Below are 23,768 nucleotides of genomic sequence, written 5' to 3' on the forward strand. Positions count from 1 at the left end.
AGCACAGAGATGTGAAACAGCATAATTGTTAGTTCAGTGACCCATTGGGTCCCATGGTTTGAGGGAGGAAAGAGCAGAAGATAAAGCCAAGATCACAGTCACAGAAGCCCTTATGAGCTCTGCTCAGGAATTGGGAATTTATCCTCAGTAATGGTACTAAAAATAGCTAACATTCACTGAGTGCTTTCTGCTGGCCACTAAGTACTTTATAAGTCTCATCTCACTGAATCCTTGCATCAGTCCTGGAGGTAGGGACCATAATAATGACTGTTTGGCAGATGGAGAAACTGAAGTCTCAGAAAGGTTAGGTAACTTGCTCACCATCACACGTCTGCTAAGTAGCAGGACTTGAGTTTGAGCGCGGGGGTCGGAACATCCGCTCTTCACTGTACTACCTCTCCAGGGCAGACCATGGGTGCCGTCCAAGGTCTTTTCGTTGAAGGAGAGGGACAGACAGGTTGCCACAGGGAATAGAACCTGTGGCGTCCCAGCTTTCTTCTCTGTTAAGGGCCATGCCACTCTCCCATCCCTAACTTCGATTGCTCACTGAGTGATGTTCACAGCGCCGGATCACACTGTGAGGGGCAAATGGGCAGGGGAAGCTGCGTTGGCGAGCTTGGTGGAGAACAAAGGAGAAGCGATGGCTCTTTCAGGTTCTGATTTGAACCTGTAGGGCTTGCCGGGAGAGAGGCCAACATCCAGCAGTCAGTTGAGGGAGGGGTCCAGCGTTCAGGAAGGAGATGTGGGCTGGAGGTGGGAACTTGGAATCGTCTGTGAAAGCTCGTCATTGGAGCCATGGCAGTGAATTAGATTGTCCAGCAAGAGCGCAGACCAGTGGTTCTCAACGCTGGCGACATTAGCATCACTTGGAAAGCTTAAAAAAGAAAGAAACCCTATGTCCCGGCTCCACGCCCAGAGATTCTAATTCATTTGACTCTGGGGTAAGGCCTGGGCATCAGTAGTTTTAAAAGCACCCGGATGATCCTAATGTGGTGAAGAGGGTGAGAGAGAGGAGGGTTGAATCCGGAGACCCGAGGCACTCCAACAATTGAGGCAGGAGAATTCTGCAAAGGAGGCTGGGGAGGAGCAGTCAGAGAGGTGGGAGAAGAGCCAGGAGCAGGAGGTGTCACAGGAAGCAAGGAGGACACATCCCAGGAGGAAGGAGAGTCATCCATGTCTTTCTGCTGAGAGAAAAAATACGTTCTGAGAAGTTCATGGATAGATAAAAAAGAATGCATCATTCAAAAACGAGTGTCCACTAGACTGAACAAGAGTAAGGGTGCTGGTGGCCTTGGCAACAGAAATTTCCTTTTTAATGCGTGCCCGGCACAGAGGGGTCATTGATGAATGAATGAATGAATGAATGAATGAATGAATTGGTGAGAATGGAAGCCAGTTCAGAGTAAATTGAGGAGTGAGCAGAAGGTGAGGACGTGGAGACAGCATGTGTAGACAGCTCTTTCAAAGAGTTTGATGATTTAAGAGGGAGGAGAGAGATAGAGGGGTGCTGGTGAGGGGTGGGGTCAGCGGAGAGTTGTAGGGAGAGCCTGGAGTGGACACTGGAGGCGTGCGTGTCCATGCAGTGCGTCCACGTGTGGCTGCTTGTGGGAAAATGCCTCTCCCTTGCAGTGAGGGCGGGAGGTCTGTGAGTTAAAATTGTGCCCATGGGGTCTCAGTTGCTCTGGTTTGTCCAGTGGGCCAGCCAGGAAGACCCGGGGTGAAATGATTCTTCCTGTGAATCTCTGAGAGGGAGATTTTGATGGCAGGAACCGTGATTCCTGCTGGGGGCCGGGAGCTGGAAGGGAGGGAGATCTTACTCTGAGGAGAGAAAGTGTTCCAGAAAGCGGTGTCTGGAGACAAGATGAGGTCATCTAGAGCAGGTATGCAGGAGTAGAGGGGCTTGGGTAAGAGGCCTGTGGCAGAATCCACGAAGGTGGCAGAGAGAGAAGGTGAAGCCAGGGGGCAGCCTGTGGACAGAGGCTGGACGCGGACGCCGCAGGGAGCAGAGCAGTCACAGGGAGGCGGGTCCCGCAGTGAACCTCGGACTGGATGCCCACTGCCCTCTGCCAGCCCAGACTGGCCTGAGGAGTGAGTGAACTCTCTGAGGCAGAGTTCAGCCTGCGGTGGTGGAGGAGAGCCTGGACAGGACGTATAGCACCTACTCTGTGCCATGGAAGATTCTAGAAGGTGTACAATTCAGATACAATAACTGCTCTCATGAACATGGTTTACATACTATTGGGGAAAGATCAATTGGATACTACTAAACAAATAGATAAGAAAGATAATTTTTGATAGTGAGCAGTGCTATGAAGGAAATAAAACAGGACGATGTGATGGAGAGATGGGATTGACTAGACTGGCTGGTCAGGGAAGGCCTCTTGAAGGAGAAACTGAACTGAGACCTGAGTAATAAGAAAGAACCAATCCTGAGGAGATCTGGGAGAAAAATATCATATAAAGAGAGAGCTGCAAGTGCAAAGGCCCTGAGGCAGGGTTGGCTGCTGTGGCTGAAGCAGAGGGAGTAGGGTGGGGATGGAGAGATTCCTAGCCTCTATTTCCACCCCCAACCCTTTCCGTTGTCTGCGCCTTCAGACTGCCCCTTTGGTTGTGCACGGCTTACACCACTCTCCTCAGGCTGGCAGCAGATCCTGGGGATGAGACTATATTTAGACACAACTCTCCTCTCTGTGGGCCTAGAACATACCGTGTCTTTTTAAGATGATCAATATGGAATGGGTGCTATTTATGGGACTCCACATCAATTCCTGGGGTCTGGGACCCTCAAATGGAGGAGGGAGGTGAGGACCAGGCTTTGTGGGCCAGGTACTGAGGCTGGCACCGCACTGGAACCATCTGACTCATGGACACTTTGAAACTTGTATCACCTCCCCTGCTGGGCCTGCCCTCACCCCATCCATGCAGTCACAGCCATGGGCTGGGGAGCTGGGTGTCCACAGCCTCCCCACCTCTAACTTCGTTTCCTGGAGGGGCATCCGGTGTGCCGAAGCCCAACAGAAGTTTTAGTTGTGATTGTTGAAGCCAGAGTCCAGTGGCACAGTTCATCAATCTCTCCTTTCCATTCCTCACTCTATTTACTACGCTGGATGGGCAGAAGGGGGTATCTAGGACCCTCAGCACCTCCCAGGTTCACCCCCTGGGCCAGAGAGAGATCTGCCCAGGACAGAGAAAATGCAAGGTTGGAGGCAGGAGCTCAGCCTCCCTGGTGGGAGGTCACTGTGGCCCAGAGCAGCCAGGGGAGGCTGCCTGGAGGAGGTAGGATTGGAGCCTAGCCATGGAAGATGCGCAGAATTTGGAGAGGTGAAAGGGATCAGATCATGTTTGTGGGCCTTTTGTGGGAAGAGAATGTTTATGCTCTGAGGCTGGACTTTCTCTTTCTCTCCTCTTCAATTTCTCTCCTGATTAAGTCTCCCAGGGAGGCAGTGGAAAGTTGAGTCCCTGCAGGGGTATTAACCGAGGGGAAGGATGGAGCTGTTCTTATGGCATCTGTGTGGGCTCAGGGAGGTCCCTCACCCGCTCGAGATCCTGCTGTTGTCATCTCCAAGGGCTTTCGCTCCCTTGCTTACAACCGTGGGAGGCCACGGGCCGGTGCTGGTCACCCCATAGGCTCAAGGTCACACAGGATGCAGGTGATGATGATAAGCACAGGGCCGTGTCTCCCTGGCCCCACCCAGGCCTTGCCCAGGCAGTCCCTGTGCTTTCTGGGAATGGATTTTGAACAGTAGAAAGGCTCTTCCTGGCATCAGGAGGGTGGTAAACGTCTTTCTGGCAAGTATTGATTCCTCGAAGTTCTGTGTGAGGGAAGAACCTGGCTCAAGAGGCAGTTTTCAAAGGGATGGCAGAGCAGGGAGAGGTAATCTGGCTTGAGGCACCAAATCCATTCTCAGGCTGCATTAGCCATCTCCCCCAGGCCGGGCTGGGAGGTGCCCTGGACAATCTAAGATGGGGGGAAAAATCAGAACACGGGAGGGACCAGCCCAGCCCAATCACTACTTCCTGCTTGGCCATCAAAGCCCCAGCCCCGGGTGGATGGCAGGACAGTGGTCCTGAGGAACCCCTCAGAGCCAAAGTGCCCGCCCTCTGGGCCTACTCCCAGGAAGAATCGCAGCCCTCAGTCCATTCCCTGCTGGGCCCAGGGCCCCACCCAAGGGACACCCAGCTGGTGTTGGGGTGCAGGGAGGCCGAGGGTCAGAGGCTCGCTCACCACAGGCAGACTTGAGCGGAAGAAGGCACCAGAGCTCAGCTGGCCATTTGCAGCACCGGCCCTGCCGCTGTGCTGCATCGGATGCGGCATAGACTGCCAGTTAAACAAAGCGACAGCTAGTTGCTAACAAAACTGCAAACCCAGGGAAAGCCCCCACTCCGCGCTTGCCTGCCTGGGTGCCTATTAGAGGTATAATTGCTGAGCTTCCATTTCAGGAAATGTCTGAGAGAGGGAGAGAAAAACACTCCTGAAGGATCCCCTGGGGCTGACCATCCCCGAAGATAGCTGGACTTCAGGTCCCCTCCAGCCCTCGCCTTTTATGATTGAATTAAGGCCTTGTCCCCAGATGGGTCACTGGTATTCTCAGTGCATTGCACAGGTAATTAGATGCCACTCACCAACAAAAACAAAGTAAAAATCTCGAAAGCATTATGTTGAGCAGGAACAGTTGACACACGAGAGCCCGTACGGTATGGTTCCATGTATGTGAAGTTCCAGAACAGGCAAAACTAATCTACGGTGATAGAAATCAGAAGAGTTGACTGAAAAGAGGCAGTGGGGAACTTTTGGGGACGATCAGAATGTTTACTATCTTAATTGGGGTAGTAGTTAAACAGGTATGGTTTATACATTTGTTGAAAGGCGTTCAACTGTACACCTAAAAACTGTATTTTCTTGTATATATATTATACCTCAATTTAAAAGAGTATTAAGGAAAAAGGGTTGCACATTTGGCTGTCCTGTGGCATGGACACTCTTGTGGCGTAGATTTTGTGTATTGGTGGATTGGCTTTTCTCCCTCTGAGGACGAAGAGGCCCTATAGCCTGGGCCTCCCAGGTTTCTCTGGGGGCATTTTTGTCACCCTCAGTGCACACAGTAGGTGCCCCATAAATGCCTTGGTTGCCATGGCATCGGTGCACAGTTCCCCTGTGAAGCCTTTTTTCAGCCCAGGTATTGAGAAAAATGAGTTGGAAGAAACTGGTCTGGAGAGAGACAGGATGCTGATTGCTGTCTTGTGGGCAACTGTTTGCTATGAAGGCATTTCCTGGCCCCAGGTGGGCACTTTTCTGGCCCCATTGTGTGTATTGTGAGGGTGTAGATGGTCGGGGTCTGGGGCGCAAGTGAGCCTAGGTGACTGTGGTGTCCCAGGAGTAGATCTTCCGGGCTCCCTCCTGGAGACCCCAGGGCGGGGCGGTTCTAGGCCTTGACTGACAGCTCAGTGCCGCTCAGCACGGTATAATAGATCTCCTATGCATGAAGCAGTAAAGGGGGTGAGAAGGAAAGCTCAGGTTTGAGGGGAATGGGATGCCGTGTGCCCTGTGGAGGGGGCCCTGAACGAGCTGGGGAGTTTGCAGTTCCTGTGGCCTGGCACCGAAACACCACCGAACATTCGATGAAATGAATGGGCAGCTTCCAAGCCCCCGACCCCTGTCTTTACTGTGGGGGAGACCGACGAGAAGGCAGGGGGCTTGGGCTGAATCCAGGGCTCAGGCCATAGATGCGCCTCCCCCCATACCGGCTCTCCCCTCAGCTCCCACTCCGGAGGGCAGCGTGGTCTCAGGGCCCCCGGTTTCATCCCTGCCTGGGGAATCACTTCGGCAGAGCCCGCGGGTGGAGTTTTCCTGTCAGCTAAATTAGCCGCGGCTCCAGCCTGAGCGTTGGAATAAATGAGATGCAAATGTATGTAAATGAGGGCATCCCCGGCTTCTGGGGTGGGCGTGTTCGCCTCTGGGAGGGACGGGGATGATTCTGCAGGACTTCCCCAGATTGCTGGGGGCTGGGATAGGGACTAGAGAAGGGAACCCCTCAAGATCCCCCTTCCCCAGGACCAGGCTCTAGACCGGACAGGGTTAATGCCTGTGCAACCTCAAAGGAGTGGAGCCTGCAGGGAGCCGGTTAGCAGAGGCCCCGCACAAGGACGTGCCAATGTGCCTTTGGTCTGGGAGCAAGGACCTGAATGCACAGGCCACGAGCACCAGCTGGCACCCCCGCCGAGTCTTTGTCCAAGCCGTTACCCCGGGAGAGCCAGGACTCTGCAGATAATTGCCTGGGCGGGAGGGATGGCCTGAAACATGCTGTCGACCCGCCCCCCTGCCCCTCCCCCCCACCATCCCAACCTGTGGCTTAAGCCTGCAGAACCACCCACAGCCACTGCCAGAAACTGGGGTGGCCACTTTCTGATCTGGTGAGGACAACTCTTCAACCATCCCACCCCTCCTCCCCGTCCATTTCTTGCTCCTCCCCTCCCCCACCCCCAGGCGGGCCTGACGCCCAGCCTCTGAGGAGTGGCGCTCAGTCAGAGTTTAGGGCCTGGTGGCTGGAATTTAGGGCAGTGCCATCCAATAGAGATATAATGTGAGCTACAAATGCGAGTCACATATGCAATTTTAAATTTTCTAGTAGCCATATTTTAAAAAGCAGTAAGAAACAGGTGAAATTAATTTTAACATGTTTTATTTAACCCTGTATATCCAGAATATTACCAGTTTAAATTGTAATCAATATTCAAAAGTTAAAAATGAAATGGTTGACGTTCTTGATCGTACTAAGCCTTCAGAGTCAGTGTGGATTTTGCAAGAGCACATCTCAATCGGCACTCACCAGGTTCCAAGTGCTCCCGAGCCGTGTGTGCCCAGTGGCCGACTACCCTGTTGGCTGAGGCAGCTCTAAGGTGCCTGAGCTGGAGAGAAGAACTGCTGGGGAGTCGTTTCTGTCAGGGAAACTGCTGAGTCTTTGGCAAGGGCAGAAATGAGCCGGGTCTCCCTGGGAGCATCTGCCCACACGTGGGCCTGGGCAAGCCTGCCCTGCCAGGCTGCAGAGAGGGAGGACCAGCCTCAGAGGAGGCGGACGGAGCCAACTCACAGCTTTGGAGTAGGGATCACAGACACACTCAGTCCAGGTGGGTGGGCCACAGATAGACCATGACCCTTCCTCCCAGCTCTCTGTGACCTCAGAGGTCGGAGGCAATGTAGTGCAGTAGTTAGGCTCACAGGCCGGCTTCAGACAGACTGTCTTGCTGACTTAATCTCCGAGCATCAGATTTCTCATTTGTAAAATGAGGATAAACCACCAACCCCTCTCCTAGGATTGTTGCAAGGGTACAATAAGGTGATCACAAACAGTGCTTCTGCAGTCCTGGGTGCATAATGGGCCCATGATACCGCTGGGATGACCCGCCCCAGCTCAGAGTTGAGGAAACTGAGGTGTAGAAAGGGGGGGGATATGACGTTGTCCAGGGTTACAGTGTGGGTTAGTGGCTGGACAATAGGAAGGTTAATCTGGCATTCATTCATTCATTCATTCATTCACCAGGCCCTTCTAGGCACCTGTGTGGGGCCAGACCATGCCTTGGGAGCTCAGGACACAGCCAAAGGGAGAGGCAGATGTGGAAGTAAATTATTCTACCCTGTGATAAAGCTAATGTAGGCATACAAGGGTGTCAGGAAGTCAGAGAAGGGAAGGGCCAGCCGGTCAGGGAGGGCTGGTGTGGGCAGCCAGGAGGGTGTCAGAAGAGGGTCCTCTGAGCTGGGTCTCTTAGGAGGAAAATAATGAGAACAATGATAATAGCAGCTGACATTCATTGAGTACTTTCCATGTGCCGAGCACGTACAAGTATTAATACATTTATGCTTCAAACAGCCCTGTGAAATAGGCACTGTTATTAGCCCCATTCTACAAATGGGAAAACTGAGGTAGAGAAACATCAATTAACTTTCCCAAGAACACACTGCAGGTAGCAGGGACCCAGATTCACACCGGCAATCTGGCTTCCAAGCCACAGCCCTAACCCCTTCCCTATTCCACGTAGGAACAGGAAGTGTTCCAGAGGGGGGGAGAGGAAGAGGGCAGAGGGGAAGCGGAGCTGGACACAGGGGCTGGGTTCTCTGGCCCAGGGCATTTCCTCATTGCCAGTCTCAGCAAGACCGAGTGGAAATTTCCTTAAAAGCCACCACGGAGTCTCTTTGCTGATGACTGTTCCTCATTTCCCCCTTCGTCACCTGTTGATTTGGGATCCATTGCCTTGGGAAGAAAAATATGCTATGATGTCACTTGTGGGACTATGTACACAGTGGGTGCTGATTAAATGTTCACTGAATCATTCAGTTAATAAAATGAGCCCATGAGTTGTGTTAATTAGTTTTAACGTGTTCTCCTCAAGGAAGAAATGAAGTCACTCCTGGTGCCTCCCCTCCACCTGTGGGGAGTGAGCCCCTGCTTCAAGGGCACCCATACCCTCTCCCTGAGCCTCTTGCTTTAGGATGGAGGGGCAGCGGGAGGCAGTGCCACGGGGCCGGGGCACAGGTGGAACGAGTGCCCAGGGTGGTGGGTGCTCCAGCCCCAGGTCACCCCGGCCTGCAGGGCGAGAGAGAGGAGCCCAGAGCAGAGGAAGCCAGCAGAGATTTTCTAGGAAGCCTAGGAACCACTTCCACCGAGCGTTTTGCATAAATTTACATGGCAAAGAATATTCTTTGCATGTTGTGTTCCAGAGGCTCCTGATTCCAAGGCGACCAAAATGCCAGACGTGACTCAGGACGCTGGAGTGTGCCTGCCCTCAGGATCCAGGAGGGCAATGGGCAGGAAGGGGCTGCAAGGAGGGGTTAGGCCGGAGTGGAGTCCCTCTTCACCCCTCAGATGAACAACCGTCCTGGTTTGTCTGGGACTGAAGGTATCTCAGACACAGGAATTCTACTGCTAAAACAGGGGAAATCCTGAATATCACCGCCCCATCCCAGACAGTACCCACAGTTGCACTCTGGGCTGCCAGCCTGTCATGCTCTGTGCCATAGCTTTGTAACCACCATTGATTGAGCACCAGCTCTCTGCCCTGTGCATTCAGGAAATCTTCCGCCCAGCAGGCCTTTTGAAGAAACAAAAAGAGGAGACCGTCCAGGACAGTCCAGTCTGGTGTGAACAGTCAATATTCTTCCCTACAACATCTCTGCCCTGATGTGGACATCCATACGTAAAGGCCAGTGACTCAGAGGAGGGCGCGAGAAGCTTTCAGGCTGTTTGGGGAGACCAGAATTGCCCCCATGGCCTGTCAGAGAGCAGCTGAGGCGTGAAGGGGGCAAGGACTGGTGGTGGGGCTCAGCCTCCTGGCCCAGAGGAGTGAGGTCAGTGTGGGTGGGCAGTCAGAGGAAGTATCCTGGAGGAGATGGGGTAGTGAGGAGAGCCTGAGGTCACTCTGCCCTCGCACAGGGCTGGGGAAGTGTTTGGGAATGTGTAGGCTAGGGAGTGGTGGGAGCTGCACGTGGAGGATGGAAGGTAAAAGGGAGGAGGCCAGTGGTAGTGGGATCAGCATGGTCCCAGCTGGGACGAGGATGCCTGTCCCAGGGCAGTGGCATTGGGGATGGGGGCTGTGAAGTTTGGTGGGGGTGTGGGGTTGTAGCCAGTGTCAGAGGAAGGGACGTCAGGAGGAACCAGTTTGAAAAGGAGCATTCATAGTTTGTTCCCATTAACTCTCAGGAACCACCAGAATGTAGGGAGAGATGCACCCAGTAAGCAGAAGCTGATGAACTTGGGACAGGATGGAGTAGCGGGTCCCTAGAGCTCGAGTGAAGCTGACAGGATAGGGGAAACTGGCCCAGGGAGTGTGGTCAGCTGGAAGAAGCTGTCCTAGCCCAGGGAGCGGCAGCAGGGCTGGTGCAGATGGAGAAGCTGTCCTGGGTGAGAGGAGAGAGTCACGGAATGCTGGCGTCTAGAAGAGGAGCTGTGCTCTTTCAATCAGATCAAGTCCAGGCTACCCCGCATGATGGAGCTGTGCAAGGCAGAGGTCCCCTGCTCTTCCCCAGCTAGGGGTGGGTCCTCCCTGGAAAGCTGGGGACTTGACCTCCTAGGTCTTAGGGGTATGGCTGGGCCTGAGCCTAGAGCATCCTTAGACCACCCCCAACCCCTCCTTCCCTGGCATCCCCGGAAACCTTGCAGCCAGAGCTCAACCAGTCTCCACCACAGCAGGGCGTGGGCCTTGAGCTGCTGAAGGAAGGGCAGGGCCAGAGCCAGGTGCAGGCAGCGGGAGAACAAGGGAGGAAAGGATCCTGCCCGCCCACCGTGAGCCGCCTGTGGGACCCAGAGACAAAGGACACTCTTGGCCGGTTTATTTTGGAACCTGAGGCTGCCTGGCTGCTGGGGAGCAGGGAACATCATCTGGAATCTGGTTTCAGAAACCACCAAGCCCCAAGGGTTTGGGTGATCTGCTGGAGGCCAGCTGGGACAGAAGCTTCTGAGGACCCAGGGCCCCATTGTCAGGGCTTCTTTATTGATGTATTAAATAATACAATCTAGCAGTGGGTCTAAGGAGTATTGTAATTTTTTTTTTTTGGTGAGGAAGATTCACCCTGAGCTAACATCCATTACCAATCCTCCTCTTTTTTTTCCTTGCTTGAGGAAGATTAGCCCTGAGCTAACGTCTGCACCAATCTTCCTCCACTTTGTATGTGGGATGCCTCCACAGCATGGCTGGTGAGTGGAGTAGGTCCCCACCCAGGATCTGGACCTGGGAAACTGGGCCCCGAAGCGGAGCACATGGGACTTTAACCACTTGGCCATGGAGGGACCCTGCAGCACCTGTGGTGGGATAGGGTACTGCTGACACTTCCATTTTGCTGCCTACATTCATAATTGAAGGAAATGCTAAATTTCAGTTAGAGTTCATGAGAGTGAGACGCAATTTCCCCCTGAATTCTTTCCCCATCCCTCCAAAAGGCCTGTTAGGAACCCCTGCATGATATGGATGATCAAAGCTAATCTATGCTGTTAGCAGTCAGGAGAGTGGTTATCCCTGGTGGTTAGTGACTGGAGGGGAACCCAGGTCTGAGGGACTAGGAACAATTTATTTCTTGACCTGGGTGCTGGTTCCCAGGTACGTTCAGTTTGTGGAAATTCATCCACTTGTGCATTTAGGGTATGTGCACCAATATGCATGAATTATTGATTTCAATACAAATTTTAAAAACACCTTTACTAGAACAGATGTATCTGTAGGGTCAGTTTGCGGGCACGGGCACGCACACACGCACACACACACACACACACACACACACACACACGTCGGTCTCTACTGGTGAGCCTCTGCAGGTCCATGGGCGTACACGTGTCTCCAGAACCCTTGCAGGCGTGTGGACACAGATGGATACAGTGAGACAGAGAACACTATTTTTAGGAAATAATTCCAAGCAAAAGAGGAGGCTTCTTGATTTACGGAACTCGCGATTGCTCATGTGGAGAGGATTGCCCTGCAAGGCTGCTGTCATCCAGGCTGGCTTTTTTTTTTTTTTTTAAATAAAAAGAACAGTGATTTTATTGTTTTTGTAAAAATAATACAAGATCATCATAAATAATTCAAGCAATGAAGAAAAGTACAAAGACGAAAGTTTAAAATTACCCAAATATCCACGAGCTAAGGAAAAAAAAAATCACCATTCACATTTGGTGATGAGTATTACAGACACCTTTCTTTGTTCACTCAAAGATGGAAGGTAGACAAGGACATGCGTTTATAAAATGGGAACCTACTCCGTCATCTGCTATTTTTAACAAAGGTAGTCCTTTCACTTTACTTGAATGAAAGAGAGGAGCAAGATGCTGAAGGAAGGGGTGGTTCCTAAAAGCATGGGTCCTAGGACCTCTCTCCTCCAGCCTCCTTCGCACATTCCATGATGCACTTCTCCAGGGACCAGAGGCGCCCTTTTGAGGCCTGGCTGTGTTGTGTTTGCTCACTGTTTACCTGTCACCTGGCCAAGTGCCTCCTTCACAGCAATCCGTGGTGCTTGGGGCTCAGCCCTTTGCAGCCTGTGTGCAAGGGTTGGTGTGGCAGCAGCTCAGTGGGTCATTGATGACATGTTTCATAGGAGTAAAATCAAGGCAAAGCTGACCCTTGGTTGATGGAAAGGGATTCTGTCCTGGCAGAGATCTCTAACAGGTGTCCACCCTGCCCCCTTGAGCTGGTGCCCGGCCATTCCCGGGTTTGATGTGGTAACTGGTGACACGGCCTCCCCGTCCTGGTGGTGTCCCCATCAGGAGCTGTGCCGGCCACATCCTGTTTTGGTGGGGCAGTCAGGAGCACATTCTTCAGCCTCCGTGTCATAGGCAGAGCGTGTTTGCACCAGGTCCTAGATCATTTGAGGCCACTGGGGGCCACATTCTCCCGGTTTGATGTCACACGCCTGTGCCGGCTGGACGTCCTGGTGGATGAGCGATCACTGTTTTCCGGTGCTGCTGTCACTTGGAATCGGCTGTCATTTGTTCAGATTGGAGCGGAGGCGAGTGAGTGGAGGTGTGAGGAGCCTGAGATGCTCCGTCCGTCCGTGTTTCCCGTCTTGGGAAGGATGCTTCACCCTGGGGATTTCTTTGAGATCCTCTCAGCAGGGCTCCACTGCAGCTCTGTACACCCGGGTGCCAACATCTAGATGACAGTTCCAAAGTTGTTGCCCGGCTGTTTCCAAAACCCTACAGGATTTTCCTGGGTCTTGCTTGGCAGACACACATGCCCCATCAGTTGCCAGATGTTGGCACTTCCATGTGAAGTCTAGGCACCCTCCCCCATGCAGGCGCATGGCGCTGAGGGGAGCCCCACCACCCAGACTGGGGATCTGCTCAGAAAAGAAGCCCAGAATTCCTCATTGGCCCAGGAGGCCTCTGACCACCCTCCCTAGCGCCCGGGGGTTTCCTAGAGAAGGGACAAGCTTGAGATGGGGTGGCACGAGGTCCCTTCCAATGCCCTGCCCCTCGCCCGCATATTCTTTATCATTCACTCCATCATTCATTTGTTCAGGACCAGCCATGCCATGGATCTGGGATAAAAAGATGGCAGGCCCCATCCCTGCCCCACAGAGAGTCCTTCTCAGTCCAGAGTGTGTCGGCACCCATCTCAAGAAGTGTCTCAAGTGTCAGAGTGGGCTTGGTTAAGGAACCAATAGGTGCAAGTGTTCCCTTTTGCATTGAGGGGGACAGAATGAAGGGGCCTTGATGACACAGTCACTCCTGCCTACTCGAATTTAGACATGTTCGTTGGGATGGGAAAGGGAGCAGTGACCCTCCTTTGGGTCTCCGTGCATACCCAGCAGTCAGAGGGGTCTGGGTTTACCCAGGCCACCATCGGCCAGGTCTGCCTGCGGAGAGGTTGGGAACCTGTGGTCCCAGAGCATCTTTGCGAGCCGTGTCCTTCCCTCTACCAGCACAGCCCCTCCCCAGCAGGTCTGGCCACCCTGCCCTCTGGCCCTGGGAGGAGCATGAGGCTGGGTGTCTGTGTCTTCCAGCTTCCCACAGGCAGCGTGAGGACAGCCTGTGCCCCAGAAGCAGGATGAGAAGATGGCAGACTTCCTGTTACCTCGGGGCACCAGCAGCTTCCGAAGGTTCACCCGGGAGTCCCTGGCAGCCATCGAGAAGCGCATGGCAGAGAAGCAAGCCCGGGGCTTGGCCGCCTCACAGGAGAGCCGTGAGGGACTGCCCGAGGAGGAGGCTCCCCGGCCCCAGCTGGACCTGCAGGCCTCCAAAAAGCTGCCTGATCTCTATGGCAACCCGCCCCGAGAACTCATCGGGGAGCCCCTGGAGGACCTGGACCCCTTCTATAGCACCCAAAAGGTGACTGCCACCCACCCCCTGTCAACACAGCAGACGGGGAGAGGGCTTTGCCTCCACGTGGGGCTCTGTTTGGGGTGGGCTCTCCGGGCTTTGGGAAGTGAGTCACTGGTGCTCTAGATTCCAGTCACCTTGATTTTAGAGCTCCAGAATAAAAGGCCAGAACTGTGCAGCCTGAGGTTTGGTATGAGGAAAGAAAGAGGGCAGCCGTGGTTGATCTCCTGCCTCCTTGTGGAGTACCTCCTTGGGGAATCATCTGTGGTTAGGCTTCACCTCTGGAGGACTCCTGTGTCCCATGGTGTGTGTGAATCGGAGTCAGGCCCTGAGTCCTCTCCTGAGAGGAGTTTGGGCCCCAGAGCACAGCATGTGATCCCCTCTCCTAACCAGAGACAGCGTGTAGCCCCCACCCCCGCCCCGGAGAACTTGCTGGGCCTTGGCTGTGCCAGGCTGGCTCAGGCTAGGGGCCACGGCGGCAGCTCCCTGGGCCTTGCAGGCTGGCGATGGGAAATCTGAGATGGGTGGGGAGGGAGGCTGTTCTGCCATTGTCCCTCCTGAGTGTAGGGAGACGAAGTGGCTTTTGTCCACTCGAGCAGGGTGACTCAGGTTTCCTCCTAGCATGGATTTCTACCCCGGAGGTAATTCCCCCATCTGGGTCCCCTGCCCTGGCCTCACCTCTCAGGACTGTGTGCCCTGCCCCACCTGCTGCCAGACCATAGGCACACAGGGCTCCTGCAGAGGCCTGGTCCCCAACCCAACTGCCCACGTGTCAGGCCTCGCTGTTGGAGGAAGGGGGTTTGATTTGGACGAGGCCTTTCCCCAGAAGACTCAGGAGGTTGTGGCTGCTCACCTTACTGCTGTCAGTACCAGGGCTGAGGACACACTGGAGGGCAGGCGGATTCAGTGTGCACAGGGCGCGTGTGAGAATATGGCAGGTGGGAGTGCTGTGTGTCTGTGTCACCAGGCCCCTGAGTGTGTGTGTGACTGTGCATTTAGGAGACCAAGAGTCTGACAGTGGGCGTGGTGCACAATTGTCTGTGTGTGTGTGTGCACGTACGTGGGTGAGTGGGGGAAGGGAAAACCCACCCAGTCTCTCTGCACAGCTGGGAGAGGAGACCTTGAACTTGGTCCTGCTTCCTACCCCTGGTTCACATGACTCAGGTGGGGTCAGGGTCGGCAGCTGAGGCCACAGTTGGGGTCAGAGTTAGGCTGAAAGTTGGGATTAGTCAGGATGGGTGGGCCTAGGTCATGGTTGGTCAGAGCTGGAAGTAAGAATTAGGGTTGGAGTTAGAGCTACAGCTGGTGGCAAGTCAAGGTTTCAGCGGCCAGTCAAAGTGGTAATTAGATTGGAGTTAACTGGGCCAGGCAGGGGGACCCGGTTGAGGGTGAGGTCAGGGCTGGGCTCAGCTTTTGGGGGCTGGTGGTAGTTGAGCATGGAAGGAGTCAAGGAGACTCTCCCTTGTCCCTGGGTCTGAGAGTACTTGAACCATGGCCCAGGTATGATTCTATCTCTAACCTGTCTCTCCTTGCTGGCCCCGGGCCACACTGTCTGCAGTCCCCCCGGGTGATGCAAGCACCACAGCAGAACTTCTGGTCCTGATAGGTCTGGTCAGCTTGTCTCCCCAGCCCAGATTAAATAGAACCTTGTCTCACCAGCCCAACCCTCGGAGAAGCAAGACCCCAGAGCTGTGCCACCTCGGCTGTGCGCACCCTAACCTGGGCAGAGGAGGACCAACTGCTGTCCTCAGGGGCTGCATCTGGCCCAAACATGGCCCACTTGATGGGCACATGGCTCAGCCTCCAGCACTCTTTGTCCATTCCCATGCCCCCTCGTGCTGTGTAGGCAGTGTCATCTGGAAGCTTGGGAACGGGGTCTACCTTGGGCTGCTCATGATCCCTCCAGGGGGAGATACTAGGTTGTCTACTCTCAGGTGGTATGCACCTGACATCTGTCCTACCCTCCAAGAGATGAGGTCCCAGAGAAAGCTTCTCCTGGGCTTGGGTCTACATTTTTTTGTTCTCTGCTCCTTACCCATTAGTTTTCCTGGCTTACCCAGCTCCCTCACTCCCCACTGGGCCTGGTGGGGAAGCTACACAGGGTGGGGAGCGGTCAGAAGGGAGAAGGGGAAGAAGGGGGCATCAGCTGGGTCCTGGCCTCTGCTGTGACAATCACGAAAGGCCCCTTCTTGTTGGGACTGTAATTTTAAAACTAAACTAAATTCCATCAACCTGACATTCCCCTAAACTTGACCTCATCCCACCCCAGCCATGGGCCACCCATCGAGGGTCCACTGACCTGCTGAATGTGCTGGCTGCCCCCCCCCCACCCCCACCCCTACCGCTCCCTCAGTCTCTCACTTCCTTCCATCCCACACCTTAGCCAGGGAACTCTGACTAGGATTCTAGGGCTCTGAGCCAACAGCTGTCCCCTAGAATCCTCTCCCCATCAGGGCCCTGGGGCTGCCACTCCCACCTAAAGCAGGCCTCTGTCCACAGACATTCATCGTGCTGAATAAAGGCAAGACCATCTTCCGGTTCAGTGCCACCAATGCCTTGTATGTCCTCAGTCCCTTCCACCCCATCCGGAGAGCGGCCGTGAAGATTCTGGTCCATTCATATCCTTTGCAGTGAGTCCATGCTGTGTGGACCCTCTAGCCTCACATGGGGTTTGGGGTGGGTATGGGCAGGGTGTTTAGGGCTAAGGGTGGTGCCAGTTCCAGGCTGGTCCTCAGACAAGCAGCACAGTCATCACCAGGGAGCTGCTTAGAAATGCAGACTTTCAGACCCCGCCCCAGACCTGCCGAATCAGCATCTGCATTTTAACGTGATCCCAGGGCTTCTTGGGCACATGCAAGTTTGGGAAACCCTGCTCTGATTCTTCAGGAGAGAAAGTCATGGAGGTTAAGCTACTGAGGACTCCAGAAGAAATGAAGCCTATCAGTGTCCCCTGGCTCTGATATTGGCTCCAGATGTCCCCTCCCACTGCGCCGGCTTGGCCCTGCATCTCCCTGCCCACTTTGGGGGACCTCAAGCAGGTCGCGGGGGCTCAGCCAAGGAGAAACCACCTCCCAATAAAGACCTCAGCTTATTCAGACATGGGCATCTCTCACGGGTGGAAACACTTGCTTTTTGATTAAGTGTTGACAAAATGTTTGCAGTTTCAGAGTATCTCAGAGAACTTTGGTTAGCATTAAATTATATAAATCACAGCTAAAAAAGCTGCAGGCTGCGGAGGAGAGCAGTTGGGGTGCAGCAGTGTAATAAGGGACAGTCCTGGTCTTTGGGCTTTAGAGGGCCTCATTCAGGTCGTGTGTGCCACGACCCAATCACAGCTGTCCTCCCAACTTCAGGAAAGGGGCCCCACAGATGGAGCCTCTCAGGGCGGGCTGGTGTCCAGCTGTAGGGTCAGGCATCTGTGTGTTATTGTGACGGCCTGGGCAGCCCTTCCTCTGGCTGGCAGCTGGCTCTGCTGTTAATCGAATCAGTGCTGCTGGGCTCAGCCGTGTGATTGGTTGTGTGTGTGTGGCTGGCCCGATAGGGCTTCCCGGGGTCACCCCTCAATTGCCTACTCTGGACCAACCTTTTCGGAGGCCAAGGTAGAGACCTCAGCCATCAACCTCTGGGCAGGGAAGAAGGCTTCAGGAAAACGGCTGCCCAGCAAGGGACTGAGGAACCGAGACCGGTGCTGATGCTCAGGAAGTTTTCTGTCCAGGCAGGGATGAGGGAGGCTCCTTCCTGGTTCCACTTTCTGCCCCCTGGGCCCCAGGGCCTGATCCTCACCCCAGGGGTTAATTGGAGGCATTCGGTGCTGCATGTGTTCTCTGCATGCAGATGCTCTCTTCCCTCTTCCAGCTCACTGCTGCTTTTCTCAGGGGCTCCTGAGAAACATGTGTGTCCGGGAAAACCCCCCACAGCTCGTGGCTGTGGCATCAGCAGAGTGGTTTCTAGGGTGGCAGATACCTTAGGGAGGGGCTCCATTGAGGGGGCAGCCTGCCATTCACAGCCGCATCTTACTTTGTGAAGCAACAGTGGTTCTATATTTAATTTTGAGCCATTCTGACACTGTTTCCGAGCTCCCTGTAAGTGCCAGGCACTTTACTGGGCACCTTGGGGGTATCGAGCTGAATAAGAGCCTGTCCTTACCCCTTTGGGAATTTTACAGTTCCCTAAGAGTGATGAGACAGCCACATGAGTAGTTGTCATTCCTGCCTGCGGGTGGGCACAGCCTGGTGAGAGCTGTGCAGCGGGAGGAGGAAAGGCCAGCCTCCTTTCTCACTCTGAGCCTGTCTCCGGCAGCACTCCAGGGGCATGGCCTCCGTGAAAGCATGCTCCAGCTCCCACCTGGGGCTTCTCCTCCCCGTATCTAACCAACCCAGCACTGTTTGGCAGCCACAGCGGCCCCCAGGGATGCAGCAGCAGCCCCAGGGTTCCTGCAAGACCCTGGACTGCGCCATGGGGCGGATGAGGCCACGAGGCAGGTGGTCGAGGGAGGCGGTGGGGGCACTGGAGTCCCCAGCCTGGCCAGGGGGTCCATTAAGCAGTGGCTCTGAGGCTGTGAGGTGCTGGCTTCACCCACAGTCCCTGAGGACTCTGAGCCAGCCTGTGTCCCCCAGGGCAGCTGCCCCAGGGAAGTGGCTCTGCCTCAGTGAGGCCCTGTGCTGGGCTGCCTGCAGCTGCCTTGACACTCCACTGCCTGGGGATGGGAGCATACTGTGGGCCCTCAACAGCGCCCCTTAGTGGGTTCAGGGGACACTGGGGGAGAGGAAGGGCCGAGATCTGTGGGGTTTGGGAGCCTCCTGTGTGCCCTTGAACCTGCCATTCAAAGTGTGGTACACAGACCAGAAGCATCAGCATCACAAGGATCTTGTAGGAACTGCCGAATCTCCGACCCCACCCCAGGACGTGGTTTCAGCAAGGTCCCCATGATTTGTGCGCACACTGCCCTAGGGCAGTTGTTTCCAAGTGTCATCTGTGAAGGCCACCTTAGACTCACCTGGGAAGTTTGTTAAAAATGCAGACTCTTAGCCCTGTCCAGACCAGAATCATCAGTGTAGGAATCTACACGCTCTCCATGCATTTCTCTCTTTTGTAATGGAGATATAATTCACATATCATAAAATTTACCATTTTAAAGTTACAATTCAGTGGAGTTGAGTGTATTTATATAGTTGCACGAACATCACTGCTATCTAATTCCAGAACATTTTCATTACCCCAAAAAGAAATTCCATGCCCATAAGTAGTCACTATGCCTTGCTAACACACACAGATTTCATGTTGCATTATGAACTTTTTTGAGTCGTGAATTGTGAACTTTCACTCTGCTTACATGTTTTTCTTACTGTGATAAAAAGCACGTAACATAAAATTTGCCATCTTCACCAATTTTTTTCTTTTTTGGTGAGGAAGATTCACTCTGAGCTAACATCCATTGCCAACCTTCCTCTTTGTTTGCTTGAGGAAGATTAGCCCTGAACTAACACCTGTGCCAGTCTTCCTCTATCTTGTATGTGGGACACCACCACAGCATGGCTGATGAGTGGAGCAGGTCCGTGCCCAGGATCCGAACCTGCAAACCCAGGCCACCGAAGTGGAACGTGCAGAACTTTAACTACTCAGCCATGGAGCCAGCCCCCAGCCATCTTAACCATTTTTATGTGTGTAGTACAGTCGTGTTAACCACATGCTCGTTGTGCAATAGATCTCTAGAACTTTTTCATCTTCCAAATCCAAAAGTCTATACTCATTGTTGGCTTACATTTTTATATCCACTCAAACATCTGAGTTCCCACACATGCACAGTTCTGTGCCAGGCCCTTTCAAAAGGGCCGGAGGGGCGAAGACAACCTTAAAAGGGGGCGGAAATGCAGTCCCTGCTCTCAAGAAATCTGCCACCAGGCAGAAAGAAAACCTGCTCACTTGCCACCATCCACACGTTCACAGTGACATGCCAGCAAGTGCAGGATAATTCAGTTGGCTTTGCTCTGTGCTCCACGCTTGCAATGCATCCCTGGGAAGTTGCCTAAAAAGTAAATATGGGCATGCAGAATTATTTTTTCCTGTATATTTTTGTTATAATCCTGCAGAACGTGTTCCTGCCAGGATTAAATAGAAGGAACCAACTGAACTCCCCATTCCGCTGTAGTCACATCCAGAGGCCTCACGCTCACGCCGAGAAGCATTGTGCCTTCCTGGGTGCGCAGGATCTGTTCACAAAATCCTCCCACGTTCCTCTAGCAGATTCAAATGGGCAATCAAACCACATGTTTGTGTGTGTGTGTGTGTGTGTATATGTGTGCATGTTCATTTAATAGCACAAATATCTGAAAGTACCCCCCACAGTTAATTCCCTTCTCTTTGGGAGTTTTTTCACTTCTTGGGGAGTGAAGACAGGCAGGCCAAGTTTCAGTCATTCCCCACAAACCATGCAGGCAGTCCTTGCTGGCATTTTAATTATGAGGCTGGGAGTGGGTGTTGGGGACAATGACACGACAAGATCGAAGATGTTCAGCTGAGCTCAGGCCTGGAGAGCTGGCCTTTGCCTCTGCCTACACATGGGACCCGCTCAGTCATCAGTCTGAAACTACCAGGCAGGGCAAACAGGTGTGCCCTGGCCAGGAGTGCACTTGGCTCATCTCTCTGGTATTGGCTGTGTGCTTGGCTCCATGGGGCACCTGGGGACGCTTTGGGGAGAGTCACAAGGACTAGAGGTTCAGTCTAGGGAGGAAGAGATGACACACATGCATATACACGGGCACACACATACACAGGAGTGACTGGGGATAGTGAAGGGCTGTCCTCAAGGCCAGGAGAGCCAGGCAGGGCTTTGGACACCAAGTGGCAGAGACTAGAGTCTGCCGCATCTCACCCTAAGCCATTGCTATGTCTGGAAAGCCAAAACCCAGACAGGTGGCTCCTGTTATTTCCCACCATTCAACCCAGGCCCTGTCTTTCAGGACTCAGAAGGGCTGTCTGCTGTGTCTCTTCCCTAAGTCTCTGTGTTAGAGTTCAGCTCACCTTGTCTGTGTCCAGCCAAGTCCTCTGGTCCCAGGCAGCCTGCCCACACCACTGCTTTCTGCCGAGGGGCCTTTTCTTTACTCTAATGAGAGCTGTGAGCACTCTGCCTACAGCCCAGAGAGGCTTGACTCCACAGGGAGGGGGTCTCCCCAGTCCTCAGCCCAGCCTGCTTCGCCGTGACCAGCTGGGCTGACTGATTGCTGGAGGAACCCTAGCTGGCCTTCAGTGCCTGTCTAAATGCCTCCTCTGGGAAGCCTTCCTGCCCAGTCCAGCCAGAGGCGGGTCTGGATTCTCATAACATCCCATCTGGGAGCAGTTCAGTGGCTCAGATGCCTCCCTGTCTCTCACACAGGGCCAGGCACACACGCTCAGGTGAGGTTTGTTCTGCAAAATGACAGTTCCATTCCTCCTCCTGGGTGGCAGTCTGCTCACACTTTACGGAGCCCTTCACTCATTTGGTTTTCATACTGTCCCGTGGGTGGCAGAGTCCAGGTGTGAGATCGCATTCCCACTTGGCAGATGGGAGCCTGCGCAGTGCGACTCACGCAGGCCCTTCAGTCTGGAGGCAGGGGAATGGACCAACGACCTTGGGTGTCATCGTGCAGACAGTGCCACAGCAGGGCTCAGAGTGGAGGCTTGCGCTGGGTCATCCAGGGCTCAGAGCGGGCTCTGCCATGGGCCAGCTTTGTACCTGGAGTGGTTTTCTGTGGCAGCTGTCACAAATGACCACAAATTTAGTGGCTCGAAACAACACAAATTTAGCATCTCACGGTTCCGGAGGTCAGAATCCAAAAAGGTCTCCCTGGGCTAAAGTCAAGGTGTCTGCAGGCCTTCCTTCCTGGAGGCTCCAGGGAAGAAACTGTTTTCTAGGCTTTTCCAGTTTCTGGAATCTACATGGCTTATGGTCCCCTTCTGTCTGCAAAGCCAGCAACAGCTGGCGGAGTCTTTCTCACGTGCGTCCCTCTGATGCTGACTCTCCTGCCACCCTCTTTCACTTCTGAGGACCCTGTGATGACATTGGGCCCCCCCAGATAATCCCGGATAATCTCCACATCTCAAGATCCTTAATTTAATCACATCTGCAGAGTCCCTTTTGCCGTGTAAAGTAACACTCACAGTTTCCAGGGGTTAGGATGTGGTCGTCTTTGGGGGGCTGTTATTCTTCTTAATATAGTATCCTTTAACTTAACCTCACGGTGCCTCCATCTCCTTGTCTGTGAAATGGAGACGAAGTCCCCCCTCATGGGTTGTTGGGAGAATTGAATTAGTTAGTGGATATGGAGAGCAGAGCCTTGCACCTGGGAAGGGCTCAGTAAATATTTGCTCTTAGCATCATTACTTTCATATTTCAGGAATCATCTGGGATCCTCAGTAGATGATTTAGCAATGGATCTGTGGGGATGAATAAAGGCTGGTTGAGGGGTTCGTTAACTGTCTGCCCAGCAAGGAAAGCCTTGGCACAGAGCCCGGGTGTGGGGAACGTGTGTGTGTGTAAGGGAGAAGGGATACTGAGATGTGTATCTGATCCTGCCCTTGAAAGCTGGAGAAGGAGAGAGACCTGCCATGGAGACCCCCAGAGGGATGGGCAGATGCCAAGCTGAGGGAGGGACCGCGATGCCAGGAGAGGTCTCTCTGGCCAGGGAGAAATCAAGGCTTCCTGGGGCCATGGTTTCTGAGCTGAGCAACTCTGGTTTGACTAAGAGGGGTTCCCAAAGCCCAATGTCAGATGAGAATTCAGAGAATTTATTATAAACTGGGGGCTGGGTTTGGTCTGCTATTGCCTGGTTGCCTAGAAGTAGGCCTGGAGGTATGGAGGACATCCACCTGGATTCCTTGAGAGGCCTCACGTCTCTCCCCAGCTGGGGCACCCCCTACTTAGAAGTCAGTACTTGAGTTCAGCCCAGTCTCCAGGCTGACTCCCCTCGGGCCTGAGTTTGAGCCAGGCAATGGAAGAGGGTGGAGCTCTGGTAGAGAGGAAAGAGGCAGGCCCCTGGAGCTCAATTATTGCAGCTCCCGGGCAGCCTGAGGGATCACAGAGCTGGCGGCTGCTGCTGCGCTTGGGGTTGAGGCTGGGGTGGTGTGGTGAGCCTGGGGGCAGCCGCAGGCAGGGCTTGGGAGGCCCAGCCTCTCCTCTCTGGCTGGGGAGGGGATTTGTGAGGGCAACAGAGTGTCCCTGTTCTCAGCCAAGCCCTTGGGGGATCCCAGCCCACAAGAGACTGAGCGTCTGTCCCTTGCTTCTCAGCAGGCCTTGCAGAGGTGAAGGAGGCTGTGAAGATCAGAGCTTCGTCCAGCCAAAAGCAGCAGCTAGGACTTGTAGCCAAAGAGTCAGGGGTCAGACAAGGCCTCGGGTAGTTCAATTCAAGGTCAAAGGCCCAGAAGGATGCCCAAGACAGTCCCAGCATTTGAAGAGCTCCCCTGCTGGTGAGGGACAGGTGGACATTGCCATTCAGTGAGCAACCTTGCAATGAGAAGGGGATGCCCCGTGCCCTGGGGGTGCAGGGGCTGCAGCAACCGAGGTCAGGGCAGGTTGCTCGGGGAGGGGATCCTCCTGCTGGGGGTGCTCCTGCTGAGGGGTGCTTCTGCTGAGGGGTTTCTTGGAGGAAGAGAAGGAGTACATCAGGTGGAGCAGAGGACAGGCGTGAGGAGCATGCGCAAAGTCAGGAAGCAGCACCTGCCTCCCCCAGGGGCAGTGTGTTCTCACAAGATGTCTAAGTTTTGGCAGGAGAACAGCTTTTCAGAGAAGTCCTAAGCCAGAGTTCAGCCTGAGTGGCTCCTAAAGAAGTGGGGAGGGGACTCGGAGCCCTGCCCCATGGCCTTCCTCTCCCACACTGGCCCCTGAGGAACAGTTTATAAATGCCTCTCCCTCCATTGTGGCTGAGGACAGCACTCCTGTGTGGCTCCAGGATTAAATCTCTGATGTCTGGGGGTCGGCCCTTCCTCCCTTCCCTCCAG

At 54.0% G+C, this 23,768-nt stretch overlaps 1 protein-coding gene across 3 annotated transcripts in view; it reads left to right on the plus strand.

The window, feature by feature from the left end:
* The window catches only part of SCN5A (sodium voltage-gated channel alpha subunit 5), a 99,379-nt gene that overhangs the window by 2,415 nt on the left and 73,196 nt on the right, over positions 1-23,768 (plus strand). For all 3 annotated transcript variants that reach the window (XM_070492266.1, XM_070492265.1, XM_070492267.1), the window contains exons 2-3: positions 13,481-13,805; positions 16,296-16,413. In XM_070492266.1, the coding sequence (XP_070348367.1) occupies positions 13,533-13,805; positions 16,296-16,413 (391 nt within the window). In that variant the 5' untranslated portion in view covers positions 13,481-13,532. The remainder of the gene's footprint in view (positions 1-13,480; positions 13,806-16,295; positions 16,414-23,768) is intronic.

This window comes from Equus asinus, chromosome 21 (genome assembly GCF_041296235.1).
Source record: "Equus asinus isolate D_3611 breed Donkey chromosome 21, EquAss-T2T_v2, whole genome shotgun sequence".
In the NCBI taxonomy this organism is placed as follows: Eukaryota; Metazoa; Chordata; class Mammalia; order Perissodactyla; family Equidae; genus Equus; species Equus asinus.